The 23870-nt window shown below is 41.1% G+C and overlaps 1 protein-coding gene and 1 long non-coding RNA gene across 4 annotated transcripts in view; one reads left to right on the top strand and one right to left on the bottom strand.

Annotated features, from left to right (window-relative positions):
* Window positions 1-6854: 6854 nt before the first annotated feature.
* LOC139075565 (uncharacterized) lies at window positions 6855-21128 on the bottom strand. 2 transcript variants are annotated; one of them, XR_011526094.1, is made up of 4 exons: window positions 18640-21128; window positions 15227-15345; window positions 14774-14824; window positions 6855-7448 (listed from the first exon to the last, which is right to left on the bottom strand). It is a non-coding gene; the product is annotated as an uncharacterized lncRNA (long non-coding RNA). The 2 variants fall into 2 exon arrangements; XR_011526093.1 differs by lacking the exons at window positions 6855-7448; window positions 18640-21128 and adding an exon at window positions 12875-14046 and having other exon boundaries at window positions 15227-17608.
* A 130-nt stretch (window positions 21129-21258) lies between these two features.
* FBXO11 (F-box protein 11) overlaps window positions 21259-23870 on the top strand; it is an 89252-nt gene continuing 86640 nt past the window's right edge. The window contains exon 1 of one of the 2 annotated variants that reach the window (XM_070572738.1): window positions 21259-22346. In XM_070572738.1, coding sequence (XP_070428839.1) covers window positions 22124-22346 — 223 coding nt within the window. In that variant the 5' untranslated portion in view covers window positions 21259-22123. The remainder of the gene's footprint in view (window positions 22347-23870) is intronic. The other variant, XM_070572739.1, reaches the window with a different exon arrangement.

Genomic DNA, 23870 nt, shown 5'->3' on the forward strand with positions numbered 1-23870 from the left:
ATGTCATGGATTAGAAATACTAGGGATAGAGTGACTGGTACATGGTATGCACTCAGTACATGGTAGATATCATTATTGATTTGATGTGTCATATGAAAGGGACTAGCAGACAACTTTAAGAAAGTGAAATTAATAGTCAAAACTGAGATGTACAATCACAGGATTTGGCAATAGCTAAACCAAGAGAAAGAAGAGGGGAAAATGCAGCCTTAACTGAAATAAGATTGGGGGTAACTTGAGGGGCCCCAAAGGTACCAGCAAGACATCCTTGGTGATATGTACTGTAGAAATGCATACATGGATGACAAGATATCATGACACTTTAATTTTACAAAACGTGTGGAAACCCATTGTGGTTACAGGCATGAGTCATTTGCAGTCCATGAATTAAGATCTTAAATCATTAATACAAAAGATGCTTTAGAGCAAATGAACCATATTTCTGTGATATAGGAACTTCTTTAATTATATGCAAGCTTATCAAACCAGAGATAAACATGGTATACCGATGTCTGAGTTTAAAGTGCTCCCATCCTGCTCAGAATCACCAGGCAGGATGTAAGCTGTGTAGTAAAGTGAACTACCCATCCTCCTCCAAACCACCTCCCTACTAGCAGGGCAGAAGGTCGGTTTACTTGCTGTCCTGCTGCTTACTAGTTGGGTGAACTTAGCCCAAGCCCTTAACTTTGTGGGGCCTCATTCTTCTCTTCTATAAAATGGAACTAATAATATATTTACCCATTTGAGAGCTGGAAACAAATTGTTTACCTTTTGGTTCTTTTCAATTAATTTTAATCAAAAAAACAACTGCCCAGTGACCTGGCCTGCAAGATTCTCCAATTACCATTATTTTAAAATAAATTTTGTTTTATTCCATTATAGATGTAAGATATACTCATTGTAGAAAATATGGAAAATACTGAAAAGGAGAAGTATGGTCACATGGGGATGGAGAATCACCCCTGTACTCCAAGAAAATCACTATGAAAATTTTGAAGTATTTTTTTGTCTTTCTATAATTATTATTATATTTTAAATTTCCAAACTTTTTGCCACCACAAAATTTCAGCTCTCAGCCTGCCATATAAATAACTTGAAAACCCTAGAATATACTAATATTATGCAACAGACATTTATTTTCTTCAGTACACAAAACAAAACTTCATAGTCGACCATCAATATATGATTAAAATTCTTGAGGATGTACTTCAGGACTGTTTGTTGAATACTTAAAAATCAGTGTTCCATTTTTAAAGAACAGCTGCCTGTGGCTCCTTTGCAGTTTATGCTTTATGGTCCTTTCTGATACTTAGCCGTAATTAATTTACCAGAAAGATTTTATAGGACTGAATTAAAAATGCAAACACATACTTGCACGATAAAAGTGTGTTTTGCTATTCTTCATGTCTCTCTATTTTTTTAAATCATAACTATTTTCCAAAGAGGCTATCAGATACAGATCAAATTATATTACATGGCAACTATAAAACTCCTTTTTAACCACAATAAAAACATCCCCAAGAATCATCTTACAGCCTACCACTGAACTTTAAGTAATATTTAACAAAATTAAAACTCCAGTCTAACAAGGTATTGTACCTTAAAAATTGTTCAGAAAGGAACCAGAGCTATGATAATAAATTAACACATGGCTATTGAGCATTTCCTGGCGGTTGCTTCAGTTCTCATATTTCTGTCTTGCCCTTCACAATATTATTGTTGTGATGAGGGAAAGGTACACATTGTTAATGATTTCTGTGCCTGTTGTTTTGCCCTCATTCTCCAGAAAGCCCTTTTAAGCCTGTTCTTTGGAATCAGGTTTTGTATGTGCACTCCAAGTGAAAGTTGGGCATTTGCCAGTGAATTCAATGTCAGTGTCAATTGTTAGGGTCCAGGAACCCTTCTGTGAAAGGCAGTTTGGTATAGAAGAAAGAGCGGTGGATTACGGTTCTGGGTCCTTTTTCTTTTTTTTTCAAGGAGTGGCACCTGAGCTAACAACTGTTGCCAATCTTTTTTTTTTTTTTTTTTTTTTTGCCCTGCTTTATCTCCCCAAACCCCACCCTGTACATAGTTGTATATCTTAGTTGCCGGTCCTTCTAGTTGTGGGATGTGGGATACCGCCTCAACGTGGCCTGACGAGCGGTGCCATGTCCACGCCCAGGATCCGAACCCTGGGCCGCCGCAGCAGAGCATGCAAACTTAACCACTCGGCCATGGAGCCGGCCCCTGGGTCCTAATTCTGACTCTGCCACTTCCTAGTTTTGTATCCCTTGGCTGTTCACTTAAACCAAATGAGCTCTCATTTCCATATCTGTAAGATGAGGATAATAACAACTGCCCTGCCTGTTACTCAAGATTGTTTTGAGGAACAAATAAAATACTGCAAGTAAAAGTGCTTTTTAAATAGTGCTAAGTAAATGTCAAGTATTTTTTTTATTGTGGCAAAATAGACATGTAAAATTTTAGGTGTACAGTTCAGTGGCATTAAGTACATTCACATTGTGCAACCATCACCACCATCCATCTCTGGAACATTTTTATCTTCCCAAATTGAAACTCTACCCATTAAACAGTAACTCCCCACTCCTCCCTCTTCCCAGCCTCTAACAATCACCATTTTATTTTCTGTCTTTTTGAATTTGACCACTCTAATCCCCTCATAGCCAGCCCTGGTGGTCTAGTGGTTAAGATTCGGCGGTCTCACCACCAAGGCCTGGGTTCATTTCCCGGTCATAGAACCACACCACATGTCTCTCAGTTGTCATACTGTGGCGGCTGTGTGTTGTGATGCTGAAAGCTACAGTACCAGGGAAATACCAGGGAAAAATGTCACCCATGGTGGACAGGTTTCAGCAGAACTTCCAGACTAAGACAGACTAGGAAGAAGGTATGAAAAAACTGGCCATGAAAACCCCACAAATAGAAGCGGAGCATTGTCTGATAGTGCCGAAAGATGAGAGGATGGCTCAAAGAAAACCAGACAGGGTTCCACTCTTCTGCACACAGGGTCATTAGGAGTCAGAATCGACTCAATGGCACTAACAACAACAAGTATCTCATATAAATGGATCATAGAATATTTGTCCTTTTGTGTTGGGCTTATTTCACCTAGCATAACGTTTTCAAGGTTCATCCATGTTGTAGCACGTATCAGATTATCCTTTTCAAGACTGAATAATATTCCATTGTATATATATAGAAACCCTATTTTGTTTAACCATTCAACTGTTACTGGACATTTGGGTTTCCCCCTTTTGGCTATTGTGAATAATGCTGCTATGAATTGGTATACAAATATCTGTTTCAGTCCCTGCTTTCCATTCTTTGGGGTATAAACCAAGTAGTGGAATTCCTGGCTCATATGGTAATTTCATGTTTAATTTTTTGGGGAACTTCTATACTCTTTTCCACAAAGGCTGCACCATTTTACATTCAATGCACAAGGGTTCTAATTTCTCCCACAAACTTTTTCTCTTCCTCGCAAACACGTGTTATTTCCACATGCCATCCTAATGGTTCTGAAGTGGTATCTCTTTGTGGTTTGATTTGAATTTCCCTAATGATTAGTGATATTGAGCATCTTTTCTGTGCTTATTGGCCATCTGTTTATCTTCTTTGGAGAAATGCCTATTCAAGTTCTTTGCCCATTTCTTAACTGGGTTGATTGGGTTTGATGTTGTTGTTGAGTTGCAGGTATTCTTTATATACTGTGGATGTTAATCCCTTGTCAGATATATGATTTACAAATATTTTCTCCCATTCCTTGAAAAAAATCCACATTTAAATTTTTATTTATGTACCAGATTCTATAAAAAAAAAAATAGGCTCAATCCTTCACCATGGAACTATAGGAACTGAGAACATTCTCCCAAACAGGCTTGCCCTATATAAACATGATACCAGAGTTTAAAGACCAGATGAGAAATTTTCACTGGCAGGATTTTTTCCTCCAATTTAAGTAATAAAAAAAAATATTTCAAACTTCCCCTACTTACCACTGTCTCGGTAAGATATTTAATTTAGTAGCAAGTTGGAAAGTGATTTTCTCTACCTGCTTACACAATAATTAGGTAGATTAACAGAACTGACAACAGAAAGCTAAGGCTGTAAATGCCTGAGGGGAGAATATAGAGACACTTCCTAAAAATAACACTTCCTGCTTGTGCCTTGCTATTCACCATCCACAAAGGAAAAATGAACAAGCCACATCCCAGCAGAGAATAATCACCCTGTCCAAAGACAAACTGTTTAATTACATAGGCAGAAATAACATTCAAAAAAATATTGAGTACCTTCAGGTCTATCATTCAATCATTTATTTTACCATCTTGATAGACTCAGCTCTGTGTTAGGCTCTGCAGACACAACAATGAATGAGCACACTTCCTGCCCTTAAGGAGTTCTCACTCATGTAGAAAAAAATGACCAAGTAAACAGACAATTAAAATACAATATAGTAAGTACCAGGGAGCTCTAAGGAGTGTTTCCATCGTGGATAATTCACAGCTAACTGCCTACTGCTAGCATCAAGCCTATTGCTAGCATGTGGGGCTTATGAAATCCATTATGAATAAACAATCTTATAAAATGCTAATTACTGTTATTACATTCTTGATATCCTTTTAGTACTAAGAGATAGGGTATACAAACCACATAAGATTTTTTGTCTAAAATTTTTAAAATTTGTTTTCATTATAAAAATAATGCGTTCTTATTGCAGAGAGCGCAAGCCATACAGAATTCACCACAGGTAGCCATCATTAACAGCTGGCTATGTTCTATTTCATCTACGATGCCATTGACTTTAAGATGCATTCTAAATTCGAAGTGATAAAAAGTGGAGAGGGAAAAAAGGATTTGAGTAAGCACTTACAGTCTTGGGTCTATCTGAGCAGAGGGCAGAGGCACCAAGGCAGTACAGAGCAAACTGCACAGGGCTATCAGCAAGACGTCTGGCTTGCACGATTAAAAGAGGATTATATTCATTTTCATACACGTTTTGTACTTCTAGGTGCTGTATATTGCACTAAGAAGTAAGCATTCCAAGATCCCTGGCTCTTATAAGATGCTCCCAAATTTTATGTTCCTCGAGTTGTACTTAGTACCTTATGAGTAAGTTAAGGAATATGATCCTCACCCTTCAGAAGATTTATTCTGTATTCTGTATTACTCAAGTGAACCTTTCCCTGGAAGGAGATAAATCTCTAGTTTTTGGAGCACTGGTCAATAAGTATATATTGGTCCCACACAGACTTAACAGATATGAAAGAGAATACGGCTTTTTTTTTTAAATTCATTGTCCTATATTTATTTTCTCTTATAAAATCCAAGGGGTTTTAAGCAATGAAAAATGTTGGGATGCAACCCGTCTAACTGTCAGGTCTCCTTGTTTCAAAAACATTAAGAAGGTAGCATGGTATAATATAGTACAACAGGAAGACCTGTGAATGGAGACCTAGGTTTCACCCCCAGCTCTACCACTAATTAGATGTGTAATTTTAGATAAATCACTTAACCTCTCTAGACCTCTGTTTCTCATCTCTAATTGCTCTATCTAGTCCATAGGTTATTGTGAAGATCAAAAGAAATCATAAATGTGGAAGCACTTCAAAAAATGCAGCACATAATAAGGTATTATTAATACTTACATTTATTATTAACCTGCAATGCCACTCTTAGACTCAGGCAAGAGGAGCCCCTGCCCTGAGCCCTGTACTTCAGAGGGCCCTGCATCTTACTAACACAAACACTTACAAATTTATTGACTATCTATCAACATGTTCTTAGAAGACACACGACCTCAACTCTGACAATATCAACGACATTCTTTGGAGTGATTCAAAGATTATATACAATATTTTCTGGATCTGACCCAACATGGTCATCTTGATTAAAAACATATCAAATTTGACCTCACAGCCACTCTGGTTAACAATGGAGATGCCATTTAAATGCTGTTAGAGCAGTTAGATTGAATTTAGACAAGATAGGGAGATGCACTAGAATAGTTAAGTGAAACAATAGAGGATCCTCAAATAAATAAGGAAATGTGGCCTATGGTAGAAAATATTTTTTATTTTGTGCTAACCACAGTTATTTGATATGGACCATTGCCTACTATTAATGGTGTTAGCAAAAGTTTACAGAAGACATAAACAGATCTAAGTTTGCCTATTTCAATTTTTGAATAATTTTAAATAACTTTTTAAATTTTTAGAGAAAATGATTTTTCTAAATAGAAAGATACTAAATGTGACTTATACAACAAAAGTGATATTCCAATAAGATAAAAGAACATTGGAACAAGGAAAGAAAACTGTTTGCATGATTATGAAGATGCTCATATATAAAAATATGCCTATAGGGGCCGGCCCCATGGCCAAGTGGTTAAGTTTGTGCACTCTGCTTTGGTAGTCTGGGGTTTCCCAGTTTGGATCCTGGGCACAGATCTACATACCACTCATCAAGCCATGCTGTGGCAGCATCCCACATAGAAGAGATAGAATGACCTACAACTAGGGTATACAACTATGTATTGGGGCTTTGGGAAGAAAAAAAAAAAGAGGAAGATTGGCAACAGATGTTAGCTCAGGGCCAACTTCTTCACAAAAAAAAAAAAAGCATACTTAAAAAATATATATATATATATTACACACATATATATAGATATATACATGCTATTTTCTGTGCATTCTAGATAGAGGTATGGTCTCCTATGATGGGAAATTTGAAAAAATTGAACCACATATTTTTCTTGTTGTTTTTCTTTATGATATCTAAGCATTGAAAATATTGAAAGAACTTAACACTGTATGGATATAGATATTGCTTAAAGGCTGGTGGGGAAACAATCACAATGCAAATTGTAGAATTTATTTGATAAAATTAAAATTTTGTATTATTTTCTGTGGTAATGATCATTATTGCAATCCCATTAAAATGTTTGAAATTAATATGTAAAATTCATGGTTCATTTCCAAATATAAATGTTGAGAAATTTTGCTAACAATTCTGGTTGCTACTGCCTCAGCTGAATAAAACTTTTCCAATTTTATTGAAACAAATTTTTAAAACATCTGATATTAAGGAATTATTTTTTCATGTGACAATAGTACTAAGGTTAATTTTTTAGGAAATCCTTTTTTCTAGAGATGCATATTGATATATTCACGGATAGAATGATATCTAGGATTTGCATCAAAATAATTGGGTTTAGAGAGTTGGGGAGTATAGATGAAGCAAGCTCAACCAAGGGTTAACAATTGTTGAAGCTGGATGATAGGTACATGGAGTTTTTTATCCTCTATGTTTGTAAATGTTTGAAATTTTCCGTAATAAAAAGATAAAAAACTAATAAGTACGTTGATTCAAGAAACGTTGTGTATCTTGTCATTAGTGTCAACAGAACACAAATTATGTGGATTATAACAATATGATTGGTGATTTACCTGAAAAAAAGAAAAAGAAAACACATAAATATATGATAATTAATGAATTATGTACTTTATCTTATTACTCATCCAAACATCACCAGTCCATCCACAGAATACCCAAATGTACGATAATAATTAAGTTCAGTCATTTTTGCTGTTTAGCTGACTTTCAGTCATATAAAAGCCATTGCTTTATACAATTAAAAATGTTTTGTCATAATAAAGGTATATTTATCAAGGAAGGTGAATGGAATACATTTATTTAATGGTTTTTTAGCTTGATATATAATTTTTAATGATTTAGACGTACATAGTCCTCCACTTGTACTCTTGTCCTAGGTACTGCAAATGTCAGGGACAAGCATGTTCTTAGAATTTCTACTTTATTCTTAATTTTAACAACTAAGACTGTTTGGGAGTGGATACTTAGAATAATGCTTGTCTTCAACTTATAATTGTCTTCCCAAAAATATTTTAGAAAAATACTGTATGATTTTGCAGAACATCACAAATGGGGCTCAGATGTCTCCGAGCACTTTACCCAAGGCAGGAATCATGTGTGTTCATAGTTGTGTTGAAGCTCTGCCCCTCTCCACAGACCAGTGACCAAAACAGCCATCATCTCTTTAGCAAGAATAGATGACATCAAGTTACAATCCTTTCAGGGAAGACCTCAGGGGTGGTTTGAGATAACCGGTCATCCACATCAAGGATGTTCTATAGATGGTTCTGTTTATAACCCCAGCCTCTTGTCCAACACAAATATTAGGCTTTAGGCCAATTTGTGTAGAGAGAGAGTTTGAGATCCCCTATCTTTTATTTGACGGAAACATTTAGCTTCCCATTTCCTTTGCATCCCATCTCCAAACTAGAAAATGAAAAGCAGGCAGAGGGTTAAGATAATTATCTGGACAACAGTTAGTCCAGATAACCAACTAGCAATTAGTTTGTTTTGTTTAAACTATTCATATATTCCTACCCAAAAGTCCTTTTTCTGCTTGAATTAGCTGTGTGATAACTCAAATCTCCACATGGAGCACAATTTTCTGACTCTTGAAGAAACTAGTTATCTCCAATAGAGTACATTCATACCATATCTCTCCAATTCTAAGACACTTTTAAATGTAAGATTGTAGTAACTACTTTTTTAGGAGAAAAAAAGAAAAAGACTAAAATTAATTCCAATTTCAGAAATATTGAAATGGTTGGGGAAGAGAGGAGTATGTATGTCTTAGAATTGAGAAAACCTTAAAATACGATTTTTAAAAGTATACTTTAAAATTAAGAGCATTATTATAATTCTTATGGGAAGCTGCGCGGGAGTAACGAGAGTTAGAGCACAGTGTACATGTGGGTCATTATGTAGGAACAGTGTGGCAGCCCTCAGCTCTGGTCATAAAGGCATGGCCTGAGAGCATGAGGACCTACCAGGAAGGACACCAAGAGTGGGGAAAAGTGGTCTTGAAACAGTCATGGGTCATGCAGGGGTGGGGCCTAAAGACACATTACATCGGAAACTCGCCTATGGCTGGTCCTGCCTCCAAATAATCCTAAATAAACCTACAAGAGGTTGTTAAGGTGAGCCCTCACTTCTGCAACTTCTTCCCTTAGCTTATTGTCAAAACCTAACCACCAGGTGAAGCAGAAGACCTTTCAGTTAGCCTGCTTGAGAAATAGGGCTGAGTGTTCTGCCTCCTGGAACATTTAAAATTGTATGTAGTCACATTTTAGCGTAATGTTAAAATATTTTTAATTCTATGTGTTAAGAAATGCAAAATGTTTTGAGACTAAATACCAGAGGGAATAGTCATTAGGTGTTACTGTGTTTACCCAATAATTGACTCCTTTCCTATAAAGGATGAACCTCTGTTTCAGAATGGAAAAATAAATTAAACAGAAAACAAATTCCCTACCGAAAGGTCATATGAGCTCTTTGTAACCAGGAATGAGGTATTACAGCAAGTTTACTGAGCACCTGGTATTTAGTTCAGGTGGCTTGCTTCACTCTGTAAATGCCAATAACTAGCATTTGTAAGTCTCAACTATTATAATGGTCACTTTCATATAATAATCACATCCTGACTCTCTGAAGGGAAAAAACAACACAAAAATTGTGAACACGATGTGACTGAACAGGGAAAATAAAGATCCTTTAACAGTGTGGGAACAGTGTTTGAAAACAGAGGGTAGCAAAGGAGAAGAGGCATTTTGGACCTTGGCAGTTTTGATTCTGTCTTCATCCCTTCCTGAGTCTAGGTGGGTACAAACTGCTACGAAATCTATTTAACGTGTCTGTTTTCCTCATCCCCAACTCCTTCTTTCCAGGTAAGGAGAACACTTTGGTTTTTATGTGTTGTTCTATTTCTTAAGTCCTGGCGAAGAGGATATCAGATGGTAACCAAAGGAATTACCTCCTTCATTCCTTGAGCTCCTACTACATGCCAGGCACTGTGCTGGGCATCGTGGAACCAAAAATGACTACGGTAAAGTCCCTGCTCTTCACTAGCTCTGATGTGGTGGGGAAGAGCGGTCAGAGATTGGGACCAGACAAATAAACTAATCAATAGGCTACTGGGTGTTGATTACAGGTAGAGAGTACCAAACAGGATTATTTCATCAGCCTGTGGTGTCTTGGGTGGGGGAAGATGGGGCAGCAGTGGTGTACTGGAAGGCCTTCCTGGGAAGAAAAGACAGAACTGAAAATCCTAACCAAAGGGTAAGAATCGGCCAGATGAAGTGCAGCAAAGGAATGCACAAGAGCCTTCTTGGCAGAGGGGACAAGGATAAAATTGGCAGAAATTGGCGAGTCATTAGGTGGGGGCTGGGTCAAAAAGAGAAAGATGAGCAGATAGCAGCTGCAGAGGCACAGGCCGAGCAGTCAAAATCAGGTTTCAATCAGCTCTTTCTTCTGTCAGCTTTGCTTTGGCTAATGTCCCCTCCTCTTGATAAGTCATCTCTTCATCCTGACCCAGGTCATGACTTCTAACCTGGTTCCAGTAAAGAACAGGCCAGTAGCTAACTTCACCCTGCTGGGTTTGGCACTTTGGCAAGTCACCATATTTCAAGCTTCCTCCCTGCTCCTCGTCCCTGACATTCATTCCTGTTAAACTCCTTCATTCTGTGCATTTTGCTGCTTGTTTGGCTGGTGTTCCAGATGCCTAACACTCAGTTAAATTAAGCTTACTTTTCTACTTATTGATCTTCCTTTGCTAGAAAGAATACACTTACTCAAAATAAAAGCTCTCTTAGTTTTTGTTTTTGTAATGATTTCCAAAGAAATAGCCAAGAGCCAAGGGCTAAGGGCCAAGAAAGCCAATAATGATAATAGCTATGAAAATGGACTTTTGTTGGTTGCTTCCTCAGCATCTTAGCCCTGCTTTCTCTCCTCCACAGTACTTTTATTTTCATTTCAGGAATCCACCCCTCCCCATGCAGCCCATGTGCTTCCAGAGAAGCTGACCCTCTCCCTGGTTAGTTTAAGCCAACCATCACATTCCATCTTCCTATGCACAGTTTTTGGATTTAAGCAAGTGAATATCAGGATGCTTGCTGGACTGCTGGAAGTCAGGCTCTGTAGACGTGGATGAGGGAACATGTACTTTTTGGACCTATTGGCAGGCATCTTGTGATCATGAGAATTGCTAGCTTTAGGAAAAGCTGGCATTACAGAAGGCAGAGTGGAAAGATGGAAAGAAACTGAGCTCTTAGTGAAATGGCTGAGTCTGTAGTAACTGACGACTTAGAGAAACAGTCCTTAGTGACTCAAACTAACCCAAAGCCTGCCCTACCTCGGAACTTTTCAATTTCATGATCCAGTACATTTCCTTATTGTTTAAAGCAGTTTGAGTTGTGCTTTTTTGCTACTGTCAATATAAAATATTCTATGCTATACAGCTACTATTTGTTGAGAGCCTCTATGCACCAAGCATCGTAATGGATGTTCCACAAAGACTAATTCTCACAACCATATTTTTTTCTTTTTAAAAAATTGTGGTAAAACATACATAACATAAAATTTCCCATTTTAACCATTTTTAAGTGTACAATTCAATGGCACAATGTTGTGCAACTACCTCCACTATCTACTTCCAATCACAACCATAGTTTGAGGTGGGCATTAATATCCTCATTTTACCGCAAAGGAAACTGAGACTTACAGAGGTGCATTACCCAAATCAGACCACCAGTTACTGGTACAGCCAGGATTTAAACCCAAGTCTATCTGACTGCAAAGCCCATGTTTTTTTTTACTTCATTATAGTGCCAAATTAAATTACCAAGCAAGGAAACAGGAAATCTTGGTCAAATTACCAGCCCAGGTCCACGACATAGATTAGAACCTTGGGAGGAGCAGGTCCAGCAAACAGGAAACGAGGCAAGGAACATAAAGTGATCAGAATCCAGTCATCAAAGGTAGGACACTAGAGGTTGGAGTCAAGGGGAACAGGGGAAACATTTAGGTTCAAGAAGTCGGGCTTGAAAGGGGGCTCATCAGTGGAGACTTCAGGAAGATCTAGTTGTATTTGCTCACTCTACTGTTTGTAGGTGAACAATCCTTGCCCTGCCCACTTCCCAAAAGGATTCTGACCTGAAGACTAATAACAAACTATATTTTAAAACAAAAATACCCTCAATTTTATGTTAAGCATTCATTAAAATAAGTCTCATAATAAAGTTGATCTGTATCAAGAAGGAGACATACCCTGTGTTGGGACCTGGCCCTTTAAGTGAAGTCTGTAATGACTAGAAAGCTCTATTACCTTCTTGTTAGAACAAGATGGATTCCAAGTAAGGCTCCCTAAAAAAAAAAAAATTACAAGCTTCTATGCTAAAAGCTATCCACCTTTGATGAGTATCACTTAATTGTTTACTTTTTAACTAAGGGTTTTTAACTAGGGTTATTAGAAGTCTAGAGGGTGTTTAATCTGTTGATCTGTTTGTTTTCAAAAGTCTGACTCCTTTCATTTGTGATCCTAGGTAAGTAGTAGCTTGGAGGGTTTTACTTACACAAAAGGATCGGTTCCCTAATTTTCAATTTCCGTAAGTGTAAATTTCTACAGTGTCAGAGGCTGTCTTGAAATGGAGGAGGGGAAGTAATGAGAATGGATTGGGTAAGACTCCTCAGTGTTTTCACACTCCAAAACCTGGACCTCCACACCAAGGCCCCTTCTCCCACTGTGTAAAGAACATAAATACTAACATTTTCTCAACAATTATTTTATATGTAAATCTAAATGCTTAATGATTCACTGCACACCGAATAGAAATATGACAAGGGTAGGAGCCCCACAGAGCCAATGTCATTTGACATGGTTGACACATGTATGAGGCGATCACCCTTCTCCCTCTAGAACAGCGCTTGGGGAGTGAATGTCCATCATACATGTGGACAGTCTGTTTGGCAATATAGCTTTTTCAAAAATTAAACATAGAAAACTGAATTTTGTTTCTTTTTTTAAAAAAAGAAATTGCTTTTGTATGTCTTTTTTAATAGACTTCATTTCTTTAGAGCAGTTTTAGGTTTACAGCAAAATTGAGGAGAAAGGACAGATATTTCCCAGATATCCCCTGTCCCTACATATGCATAGCCTCCCCCATCATCAACATTCTCCACCAGAGTGGTACATTTGTTACAAGTGATGAACCTACACCAACAAATCATTATCACTCAAAGTCCCTGGTTTACATTAGGATTCACTCTTGGTGTTGTACATTCTATATGTTTGGACAAATATACAATGACATGAATTCACCATTATAGTACCATACAGAGTAGTTTCACTTCCATAAAAGTCCTCTGTGCTCTGCCTATTCAGCCCTCTCTCCTCCCTAACCCATGGCAACCATGGATCTTTGTACCATCTCCATAGTTTTGCTTTTTCCAAAATGTCATATAGTTAGAATCACACAGTATGTAGTCTTTTCAGATTGGCTTCTTTCACTTAGTAATATGCATTTCTGGTTCCTCCATGTCTTTTCATGGCTTGATAGCTCATTTCTTTTTAGCGTTGAATAATACTCCATTGTCTGGATGTACCATAGTTCATTTTTCCATTTACCTACTGAAGAACATCTTGGTTGCTTCCAAGTTTTGGCAATTATGAACAAAGCTGCTATAAACATCTGTGTTCAGGTTTTTGTGTAGATATAGGTTTTAAATTCCTTTGGGTAAATACCAGGGAGCATGATTGCTGGATCATATGGTAAGAGCATATTTAGTTTTGTAAGAAATCGCCAACTGTCTTCCAAAGTAGCTGTAACCATTTTGCCATTCCCACCAGCAACGAACAAGATTTTCTGTTGCTCCATATGCTCACCAGAATTTGGTGTTGTCATTGTTCTGGATTTTGGCCGTTCTATTAGTGGTGCAGTGGGTCTCCCTATCTTTTCAGTTTTTACCCTTGTCCTCCTCTCCACTCCCACCACTCTTTGCAATAGACTATCTTTTCAGAAGAAGCCATGGAATTGGAGAGCTGTGCAGTAGGTGGCCCAAACTAAGCAACATTAGACAGGCAATAGAGAGAAAGACTAAGAAAGTACTGGCTCATGTCATGTGGGAGCCCTGGGAAAAGGAGTAATCTGGCACTTCTTCAAATCAATATTCTTTAAATAGCTGAGGGCAGAGAGAAATTCATTTTCTATTAATATAAAATGTATAGCTCTTTATGGTTAAAATAAAGAATTTATTATATGCATTGAATATAACAATATTTCTACTTATTTGGAATTGTCTTTCATTTCACATTTTTCATATCACTTATAACTTGAACAGCAATAGTTACTCACCAGGCATAGTGGTAAATTACAGCTACAAAATCTTGCTCAAAATATATTTACAAGTTCTTTGGTTTTTTCTAGTTTATATGTCACAAAAACAGTCCTAACTTTTCTGAAGTTCTTGTTTTTTCTTCATTTTTCTTTTGGAAATTTCTGAGCTAGACAACCTCTTGTAAGACATGCTCATGTCTTTAAAATGTAGAAAATAACCATCCTTACCCCCAAAATAGTGTTAGAAATTTGGGTAGAATTCCAAACTCAAATCCTACCCTACCACTTCTGCTGACCGGCTTACCTGAGGGAGTATGCACACCTGTATCTATGCCCCAACGAGAAATCCAGTACCATTTTATTAGGAAGCAGGTAAATGTGCAAACTTAAAGTGAAGCCTCGGTCAAGGCTGGGTAGAGGCCAGGAGGTCCAAGTGAGACCTTTTGATTTTCCAATCCCAAATCTAAATCCTGTGACCCCTTCAAGTGTGCTTGAGGAGAAAAGAGTAAGAGTGAGGATAAGAATAAGACTCATGTTCTCAGGTATTAATAGGTAAGCATAAGTCCACCTACCTGACCAGGTGCCAGGACAGAGTTGGCCTGCCAGACCCACAGAGTTGGGAACTGAAATGGGAGAGGAGGAGGATTAGGCCTCCTTACCAGAGGTAGCCCACCTACTTCCAACTCCCCCTTGATTTGCTTACTACATGGAGAGAATTATGTGCAAAACCACCCACTGCTCCTAGGGGTAGCAAATGAAAAAGCAGGCATTGGACCTGTAAGAAAGAAAAGTGAGTGTCTTTCAATGTCATGATCCCTCCCTCTAGAGAATGTCCCCAGAGTCTCTGACCAGACTAGTCACTTCTTCCATATGGAGCATCTAACAAGAGGGTAGGTAGAGGCAAAAGCTTGGGTGGAAGTTTCTCCCTTCACGAGCTCTGGCAGAAATGCAGGAAGAGAAGCTGAACAATCCCCATATACCCCATTATTTATTCTCTCTTTAACAACTGGGCTTAATAATCAAACCTTTGTTCATCCAGGATTGTCCAATTGCGAGAGATTAGCAGCTCCCTCAGTTATTACCACCGCTCCTCACCGTAAATCCCTGGGACCCCTGAGAGTTGAGCTGGTCCTCCTAAGAGTTTCTGCAATGGGTTGTAACAGGTTATTAGTCAATTTAACTTCATGGCCACATTGCACCCTAGGCCAAATATTCACTTCCTAGTTTATTTCCCATCTGAAATCATGCCTAGTCATATTGTCCAAAATTGGTCAACAAAATTACTTTTAAAAGTCAAAATGAAACAACAAAGAATGGCTGAAAATGGAACAATGTGAAGCCCTTCCCATTATTAAATTACCAGAGAAATTCAAGTCCAAAATGGGTCCCTCTTCCTACTGTAAACTTTTTGAACTCCAAAGACCTTAAAGTCCAATTACTCTTCTCTCTAGTTTTCTGATCTTTTCAGTCCTTTTCAGAGGATTCTAAGAGTAATCCCCTCACCCTTGCCAGAGATTAATTCAAGAATAGGCATAGGGCCCAATTAGGTACAAAGAGACACAAGGAGGTTTTCAGTGGTAGCATCTCCAATGCCTAGATTACATCCAAATCTTCCTTCTTTCTCTTGGTACCCTTCTCACGTTTTGAACACTTTTATTTCCATTTTCCTTTGGAGTGTTTCTGGCCTGGAAGTCCAGTGTTAAATTAAGCTTGGCCTCTGTCGAGTGACATAGGTTCCTCTTCCGTGTGCGAACACAGCATTCCACATTTACACCAGGCAACCCTACAGTCCATGCTGAGAGCCTTGCAGCTGATCTTCCCTGGGTATTTGTCCATCTCCAACAGGATCCCAAGACTTTTTAAACTTTATGACACAGCTGCTGCCACTGTTTCCTGCTCTAGAGCTCCTTAAGTCTATTAACCTTGCTTCCAAGATCCTCTTTTCTTAAATCTATCTTAGCTGGGTTATCACTTTCAACAGATTCCTGAATCTGAACCTTCTGTTGATTCTTCCAAAGGCCATAATCTCAAGACCAGAGAGGGGTCTAATATGTCCTCCACTAAAGTCCCACTTCCTTTAGCTTTCAGATTCTCCAGTCCTTGAGTAACTTGTGCTACTTCCTGTATTACTTTCTGCCCTTAATTTCTCTGCTCCTCTTCCATTTCTATCATTCCTACTCCTTTCAAGGAGGCCCAAGTGAGTTTTTAAATTTTAACCTGCTACTTAAATGCATCCAATTCTTCCACAAACACAGATAAACCTCCAACTGCTGTCTTCTTTCTTTCTTATTTTTTCTTTCTAGGCCTATGTGTTTGTTTCCTGACCTTCTCCTTAGACTCTCTCTTGAGAGGCTCCCATAGTGAAACTATGTCAGAATATTCTCCATCTGCCACAAGATCTTCGGTTCAAATATCACTTAAGTAGAGAAATTCTGCACAAGAGGTCTTCCCCCATCAGTTTCAACCTATGTCTGATCTCTACCTATTGTTGTTGTGCCCAACTCCTTCCTCTGGTGCCGTGTTCCCTGTACCTTTCTAATACCATTTATTTTCTAGGCATATTCCCTTACAACAAGAACCATACCTGCTTCCCTACATACATAGTCTGTGTAATTTTGAAAATCATCAAGTAAGGCATGAAATAACACCGACACCAGCAGCAATAAAAATAATGGCTAACACTTTACTGAGCCCCTATATGCAGCAAACACTGTTTAAAGCATTTAAGGTATTAATTTGCTTAATCCTCACAACAATCCTGAGAAATGAGGATCTATTATCGCCCCCATTTTACAGATGCAGAAACTCAAGCACAGAGAGGGTAAGTAATTTGTGGAAGGTCAGACAGCCAGTAAGTGGCTGAGCTCCCTCTTGGTTTTCCATTCTCACTTTTGGCCACACTTCAGTCACCTACCAGTCCTTCCATAATATAATACACCTTTATTTTTTGGCCTAGTCTTCTCTCAATGCTTGGAAATTGAATTCTGCTTTTAAACAGCAAAAATAAAGAGTTACAACTGTCTATCATAGCCCATCCTAAATCTTGAACATAATTAATTTCTTTTAACACTGCTATTCCTCTATTATTCCACAGGGAAAGGTATTAAAGTTCGTTTCCATAATTCTTTAAAGATAACCTCTATTGTGAGTATCATTGGATTGCGTGCTTACCAGGTTTTCCCACATATACATTAAATTTAAATCCTTAGTTGCAAGTTAATTTTCAAGGCCTAACTGATAAAATATTATCTGCGCATGTACTAAAGAATGAATTTTTGCAGCTTAGTGAGATAAGTCATTCATACTCTAACAAGGATATTTTAAACAGAACTGGTTATTCCTTCAGGAAAACCATATTCAGATCAAACTAATTTCCTAAACGACATAAAAAGAGTGAGCAGCTTTGAGGTGCCTTATGTAACTGACTGAGTGCTGATGGCTTAGGACTAGATGATGGAATGACAGAGAAAAGGGAAACTGAATCTTTGAAATGGTAAAAATTATCATTTAAAAAATCACAGTAAATATCACCTGCCAGGTATTAAAATGATTAAAGGGCTTATTTTTTCCACACTTCTATTGTGATAGCCTTTATAAACAAATAATTTTAAGTACACTAACCTGTTAAGCACCAGTAATTAGTTGAGAAAAAAACAAACACAAATGTTCTTGAAGAAAGAGCAAACCCTGAGGGAATTTAGTCCTCTGGAATTATGTGAAGCGTATACTGAAAGTATTCTGGGAGACCCCTACCCCAAAATAACAATCCCCTTTAAATTTTTCTCCTGTTTTCTCTCACACATAATTTCTATGACAGCTAATTGACGGGATTATTTGCTAACACAGGTGGACCTGGCAATGCATAAAACCAGATGTAATATTTTGGGTTTTCACCGGGAGAATTAAGAGTCTGTAATACCTGTGAATGGAAGGGGCACTGGACTGGCAGGCAGTAACTTTGCTACTAAGTAGTTAGGGGACGTGGTTTTGTCACCTCACCTCTTTGAACTTTAGTTTCCCAGTCAAGTATAGAAATGAGAATTAAATGATCTCTAAGGCTGATTCTAACAAATCCCAAGCTCCACAATTTTAAGATGGGTTTGAACACCTTTGCACAAAGAAGTCTCTAACATTTAATCTCAAAACATAAACTAAAAATATGTAGGAGCCAGTGATATGGAGATATGATAATATTTTTCAATATTTCCCAATAGATATTCCATTATTGTTAAACTAGTTTCTCTCTTGCACTCCATTCACCATCATGGCTCCACAACAGGGAGCAGAGCATATGCCATCACAAGAATGAAGAGGATATAGTACATAAGGAAAGCTCCTGATATACAAGAAGGAGAAAAATCCATCTCTTGTAGCCCTGAGAGATGATGGAAAGAAGAAAAGGGGACAAGGAAGAGGTAATCAGACTCAGTATGCTCACCTTCCGTCCCTTCTCATGGTGGCAACTAGAACTGGAGGTACAGAGTTGAAGTATTCATATAGATATGGGGAAATCCAAGAAAATTGGGGATAGTATGCTTCTCTGGGCATCCTGTGAAAGGCTGAGCCCTCTAGGAATTCTGCTTTCAGCTTGACAGCATGTTCAGTATGACATGGGGAGAATAACGCAACATTGATGGAGGGAAGTGGCTCAATAAATGAGCGCAAAGCAAGGCTCCTGGCTCTGCACGGCCTACATGTGGTATTCGGGGAACCTAGAAGTTCCCACACATCTCAGTGAGAAGAGAGAGCGGCACTGTGAGAATCAATGGATCTGCAGGGACCCGGGGTCAGTACAAAGGTTGCAGTGTATAGGGCAAATGGCTCAGGTATGGACTTCTGCAAAGGAACTACAGAGGAACCAGCATGACATCTCAAAAGGACAGAAATGACCAGTTTTACCACTGAGGCTAGCAGTCCTGCTTTCAACCCATACCAGCCACTCCATACCAGAGGACAACACAAGGCTGGGCACGCATGGCTCAGGGCCCTTCCCTGATGCCATGTAAGCCTCTCATCCCTCAGGGCTGCTACCAGCCTACCTGTCACTGTGTGAATTAGAAAAAGGCACTCCCTTTCTCAAGATACGTTACTTCCATCTATCAGAAAATTGTCATAATATATTGGTTTTGTTAGAACAAGGCATCTTACTGCTACACGCCAGAGAACTCTTGTAATAAACCCAGAAACCCAGGATGCCAAAGATGTGAAAGACATCCCATCTATGCCTTAAACAGCAACCCTCGACCCCCATACATAACTTGGAATGAGAGAGAGGTAGAGAAATAAAATCTGACTCAGCATGGTAAAAAAGAAAAGAGATAATGTGGAGACTCAAGGAGGCTAAAAATTACAGAAAATAAACAAGCTATGTTTTCTTTGTACATCTGACTTAAATCTTCAATTCTGCCATACCAAAATGCAAATTTTTTAGGCCCAAGACTTTAACTTTTATTTTTTTGGTATTTCCCACAGCAGCTTACATAGTAACGCAAACACAGGAGGAACCAATAAGTGCTTGCTGAATAAAAAAGTAAATTTTTAGAAAAATCAGAATTAAGGATCCACTTATAATAAGTATAACAGCATGTAATTTTCCTTTTTCCCCCTACATTTATTTGAACCACATCTAAACTTCTACCCATTTGCACCTAGCTAACATCCATAAAAATGTGCAGTTCTTTAGTTATTTTCTAACAGCCCTCCTCCTCAAATATTTTTTTGAGAAGGAAACTTAGATGTAAGTTTCTCCATTTTCAGGACGAAAGAGAGATCATCTCAAAATTATAGAATTTAAAAAAATTGAAGACAGGACTATGTAGTGCAAAATAAGTTCTTATTAAACGGTGGGGGGACCCTGATATCTGGAAAGGTAAAGTATTTTGCCTAGAGTCACATATCAAATCAGGGACTCAAACACCCTACACAATACTGGCTCTCCTTGCCCCTCTCCTTCCTCTCAAAAGACACACTTTTCTCCCTCTCAGCTTTGATTTTATTTAAATCATATTCTGTAACGGTTTAATTATCTACATCAAACCTAAGACAGCAACTGATCAACTCAAGCGAGAGAGAAATCACCCAAAGGTCTGAAAACCAGGAATCAGGTAAACTGCCAGTTTTACCACGTCCACAAAAAGATAAACAAAAGAACGGGAGGAATTGAGAAAGGGTACTTTTTCAGTCATCACAACAGCAGCTAGGGAATAAAAACGCGTTTTCCTTGGGGAGAGATTATGATGAGGGAACCAGATACAGATACAAACGACAATTCCTCCTGGGGTTTTTTCTCTTCCTTTGAGTTTGTGGGATCTAAAAAAAAATTACTTTTAAATCACAATCACAACCTCAACGCATTTACTTCTCTCCTTTTCTCACCTATTATTTCCCGGAACATTTTACATAGACTACGTCTCCAAAAAGTAAACCGACCAAAGGTCTATCGCCTACTGACCAAAAAACCTTTTCAAGACTTAGATGACTCCTTTTAGACGACGGTTAGGAACCGACTCCAAACTTCAGTTATCAAGCTCAAAGCTCCGTAAAGTGGATCTCCAAGGTTTGCACATACCCTCAGCTTGGCTAAAGGGCACAGAATCTCTAGCGCTCCCTACAGCTCAGACTTTGAACCTACCTACCACAGAAAACCAAATTACCAAAGATCGGCTCCCTCGCTCCACTTTTTTTTTTTCTGCTTAAAAAATCGGGTGTGGGGGGGAGGCTCAAACGGCGAACCGAAGGATTAATCACTTCTCCCCATTACATCAGCAGCCCCCACCCTTTCCTCCGAGCACCTCTTCTCCTAGAATCGTCTCTACGCACTAGCGCTCTCTTGGCCCACCCCCTGCTCTATTATATGCCCCGATACCTCCCCATTATCACCCGCCCCACCACACTCCCCTTTTCCACCTTCCCCCTCCTTGGCGGGGGAGGGAGGAAACCCGAGAGAGGAAACAGGGCGTTGAAGGAAGGGACTTCGCGATAAGAGCGGAGGCCCCATTGGCCCGAAGGTTGTACGGTCGCCTCCCATTGGCTGCTTGGCCGGAATCCCCGCCCCCCCGTCTTCCCCGCCCATTCGCCCCTCCCCCCGCCGGCCCGCGGCCCTCCCCCGCGCCCCTGGCCAGCCCCGCGGCGGGGAGGGACCGACTGGGCGAGTGGAGGCTCCGGCGGTGTCCATGGCTCCTCCTGCCACGGAGCAGCAGCAGAAGCAGCGGCGACGGGGCTGAGGAGGAGGAGGAGAAAAGGTTCCTTTAAGGAGGAGGAACGACGACGCCTCTTTTTCCCCCTATCTCCTCCCTTCACACTCATTTCCCCTTCGCCGAGGAGAGAAGGGGGGGAGGAGAGAGAAGAGGCCGAAGAAAGAGAGAAAAAATTCCTCTCAGAAATCTCTTTCAGGGGGTGTGGGGGGAGGAAGAGGAAAAAAAAAAAGAGCCGGGCGCCCCCTGCTCCCTCCCTCCCTCCCTCCTCTCCCTCTCTTCTCCTCCTTCTCCCTTCCTCACCCGCCCGCCCACTCCCCCCGCCGCCGGAGACGCCGCTCGGGAGTCGGCGGGACCGGGGTCTGTCTCCTCAGCCGCCGACGCCGCGCTTCGCCTCGGGAGCCCGAGGCGGGCGGACGCCCTTTCTTTCTTCCTCTCGCTCTGCCCGTCTTTCTGTCTCTGTCCCTCGCGGCCGCCCCGCCCGGCGGCCTCGGCCTTCCCCGTGCGTCAGGCCCGCCCGCCCGGCCTCGCTCGGGCTCCGGCTGTTTCCGCGGGCCTTTCTCTCGACTCGGGGTCTCGCTCGCCCCCTCCGCCCTTACCATCTCCCCGGGCCCTCGCCCCCTCTCCTCCTCCCCCCTCCCCACCCCCTGCTCCGGCCCGGGAGCTCGCTGTGCGTGTGCGCGCGTGTGTGTGTGTCCCTCCGCCAACGCCGCCACCTCAGCCCGGCAAATGAACTCCGTCCGAGCCGCCAACCGGAGACCCAGGCGAGTGTCGCGGCCGCGCCCGGTGCAGCAACAGCAGCAGCAGCCCCCGCAGCAGCCGCCGCCGCAGCCGCCCCAGCAGCAGCCGCCGCAGCAGCAGCCTCCACCGCCGCCGCAGCAGCAGCAGCCGCCTCCGCCGCCACCGCCGCCTCCGCCGCTGCCCCAGGAGCGGAACAACGCCGGCGAGCGGGGTAAGGCCGCGCTCCCTCCCTGCCGCCCGCCGCCTCGGGCGCCCGGCCGGCTGGGACCCGCGGGGAGGGAGGCCGGGGCGGGTGGGGGCGGCCTGTGCGCTCCGGGGGTGGGAGACGGAGGCAGAGCGGAGGCGGGTCCCCGGTGCCGCAGTGTCAGCCCGGCCCGGCCGGCAGGAAAAGCCGCGGCTTCCCCACTCGCCCGGGCTCCCGCTCAGGCCGCGCTTTGTTTGGTTTCGGGGGCTCGGCATTCTCTACCCCCACCCATCCCTGTGGCTTCTCGGCTCGCTCACGGACCCTGCAGGAGTGTGTTGGTGCCTGGGGGGAAGGCGGAGGGCGCATTTCGCCCCTTTTCTGCTGTCTTCTACGGTTTAGCCTCCCCCTTCCTTATAGAAGGTGGGGGAACGCCTGGGAGTGATCGGCGGTGGGGCTGGCTGGGGAACTTGTTTTCCCCCTGTTCTCTGTTAGCCTCCCCCTTCCTGGGAGGAGGGGGAGAGGGGGAATCCGAGTGGTCTGTGGTGTTGGCCGGGGAACTTGTTTCCCCCGCCCCCCCCTTCCAAGTCACGGGGTAGGGGGAGCCGCGACTCCTCTCCCAACCCCACAATGTTTGCTGCGTAGTTTGGCTTTAGTTACAGAACCCTTGGGAAGGACCTGTTAAATCAAGACCTTTAAATAAATAAATATAGAATCCATCGGCCATTTCCAGCCCCCTCCCTCGCGTGCAGTGCAGTTACCCTTCCGCTCTATCGATACCCCTCTCGCCTGTCCTCCCCTAGCGAACCCTTGCGCCGCCGTGCCACCCTCCATCTCCTGGTGGGGTTTGAACTCCCTTCCTTAGAACAGGCCCCTTGGGGGGAGTGAGTGAGTGTGTGTGTGTGTGTGTGTCCAAGGCCTAGTGAAATGTGTCATTTGGACCCAACTGTGCGGCTCTGTCTGGTAACCACCATTGTCTAAGGGCTGAGGCTCCCGGGGGTTGGATTCTTGCTTTAGCAAAAATAATATTCAGTTCTGCTTTGATGATGTGGTTATTTTGGGAGGTTTATTAGGTGGGGTGTTGCACCTTGGTCTCCAAACGTAACTATTCTCTTTATTAATTAGCTGCTCTCAGTGGGGGTGGAGGTCAGTACCATATTTATGTGTACGGTTGTTGTTTAAAGGAGGAGGGGAATTGTTAGGAGACATTTTGCGTGTTTTCGTTGGCGGATTAAGGTTAATTTTACATGCGTTGGTTGTCACACCTCCTTTTATTAAGGGAATTGAGATTAGTGCCTTTTAAAAATTATACAGTCTTTCCTTAAACTGTTTCATTGTTGTACTTGATCAAAATACTTAACAAATGAAGGAGGGAAAATAGTTTAAAGGGTTTTCACTAGTCACTGTTACAGATAGTCCTTGAGAAAGCAGTTTGCTATATATTGCTGGAAAGAATGTGATGTTTCGAGCCAGTTAGAGGTCTTGTGCAACATTATTGGTAAACATGTTTTAATGATTCTTTGATACATTTACCGGTTTTTTTGTAAATTAAAA

Source organism: Equus przewalskii, chromosome 14 (assembly GCF_037783145.1).
Source record: "Equus przewalskii isolate Varuska chromosome 14, EquPr2, whole genome shotgun sequence".
NCBI classification, from domain to species: domain Eukaryota; kingdom Metazoa; phylum Chordata; class Mammalia; order Perissodactyla; family Equidae; genus Equus; species Equus przewalskii.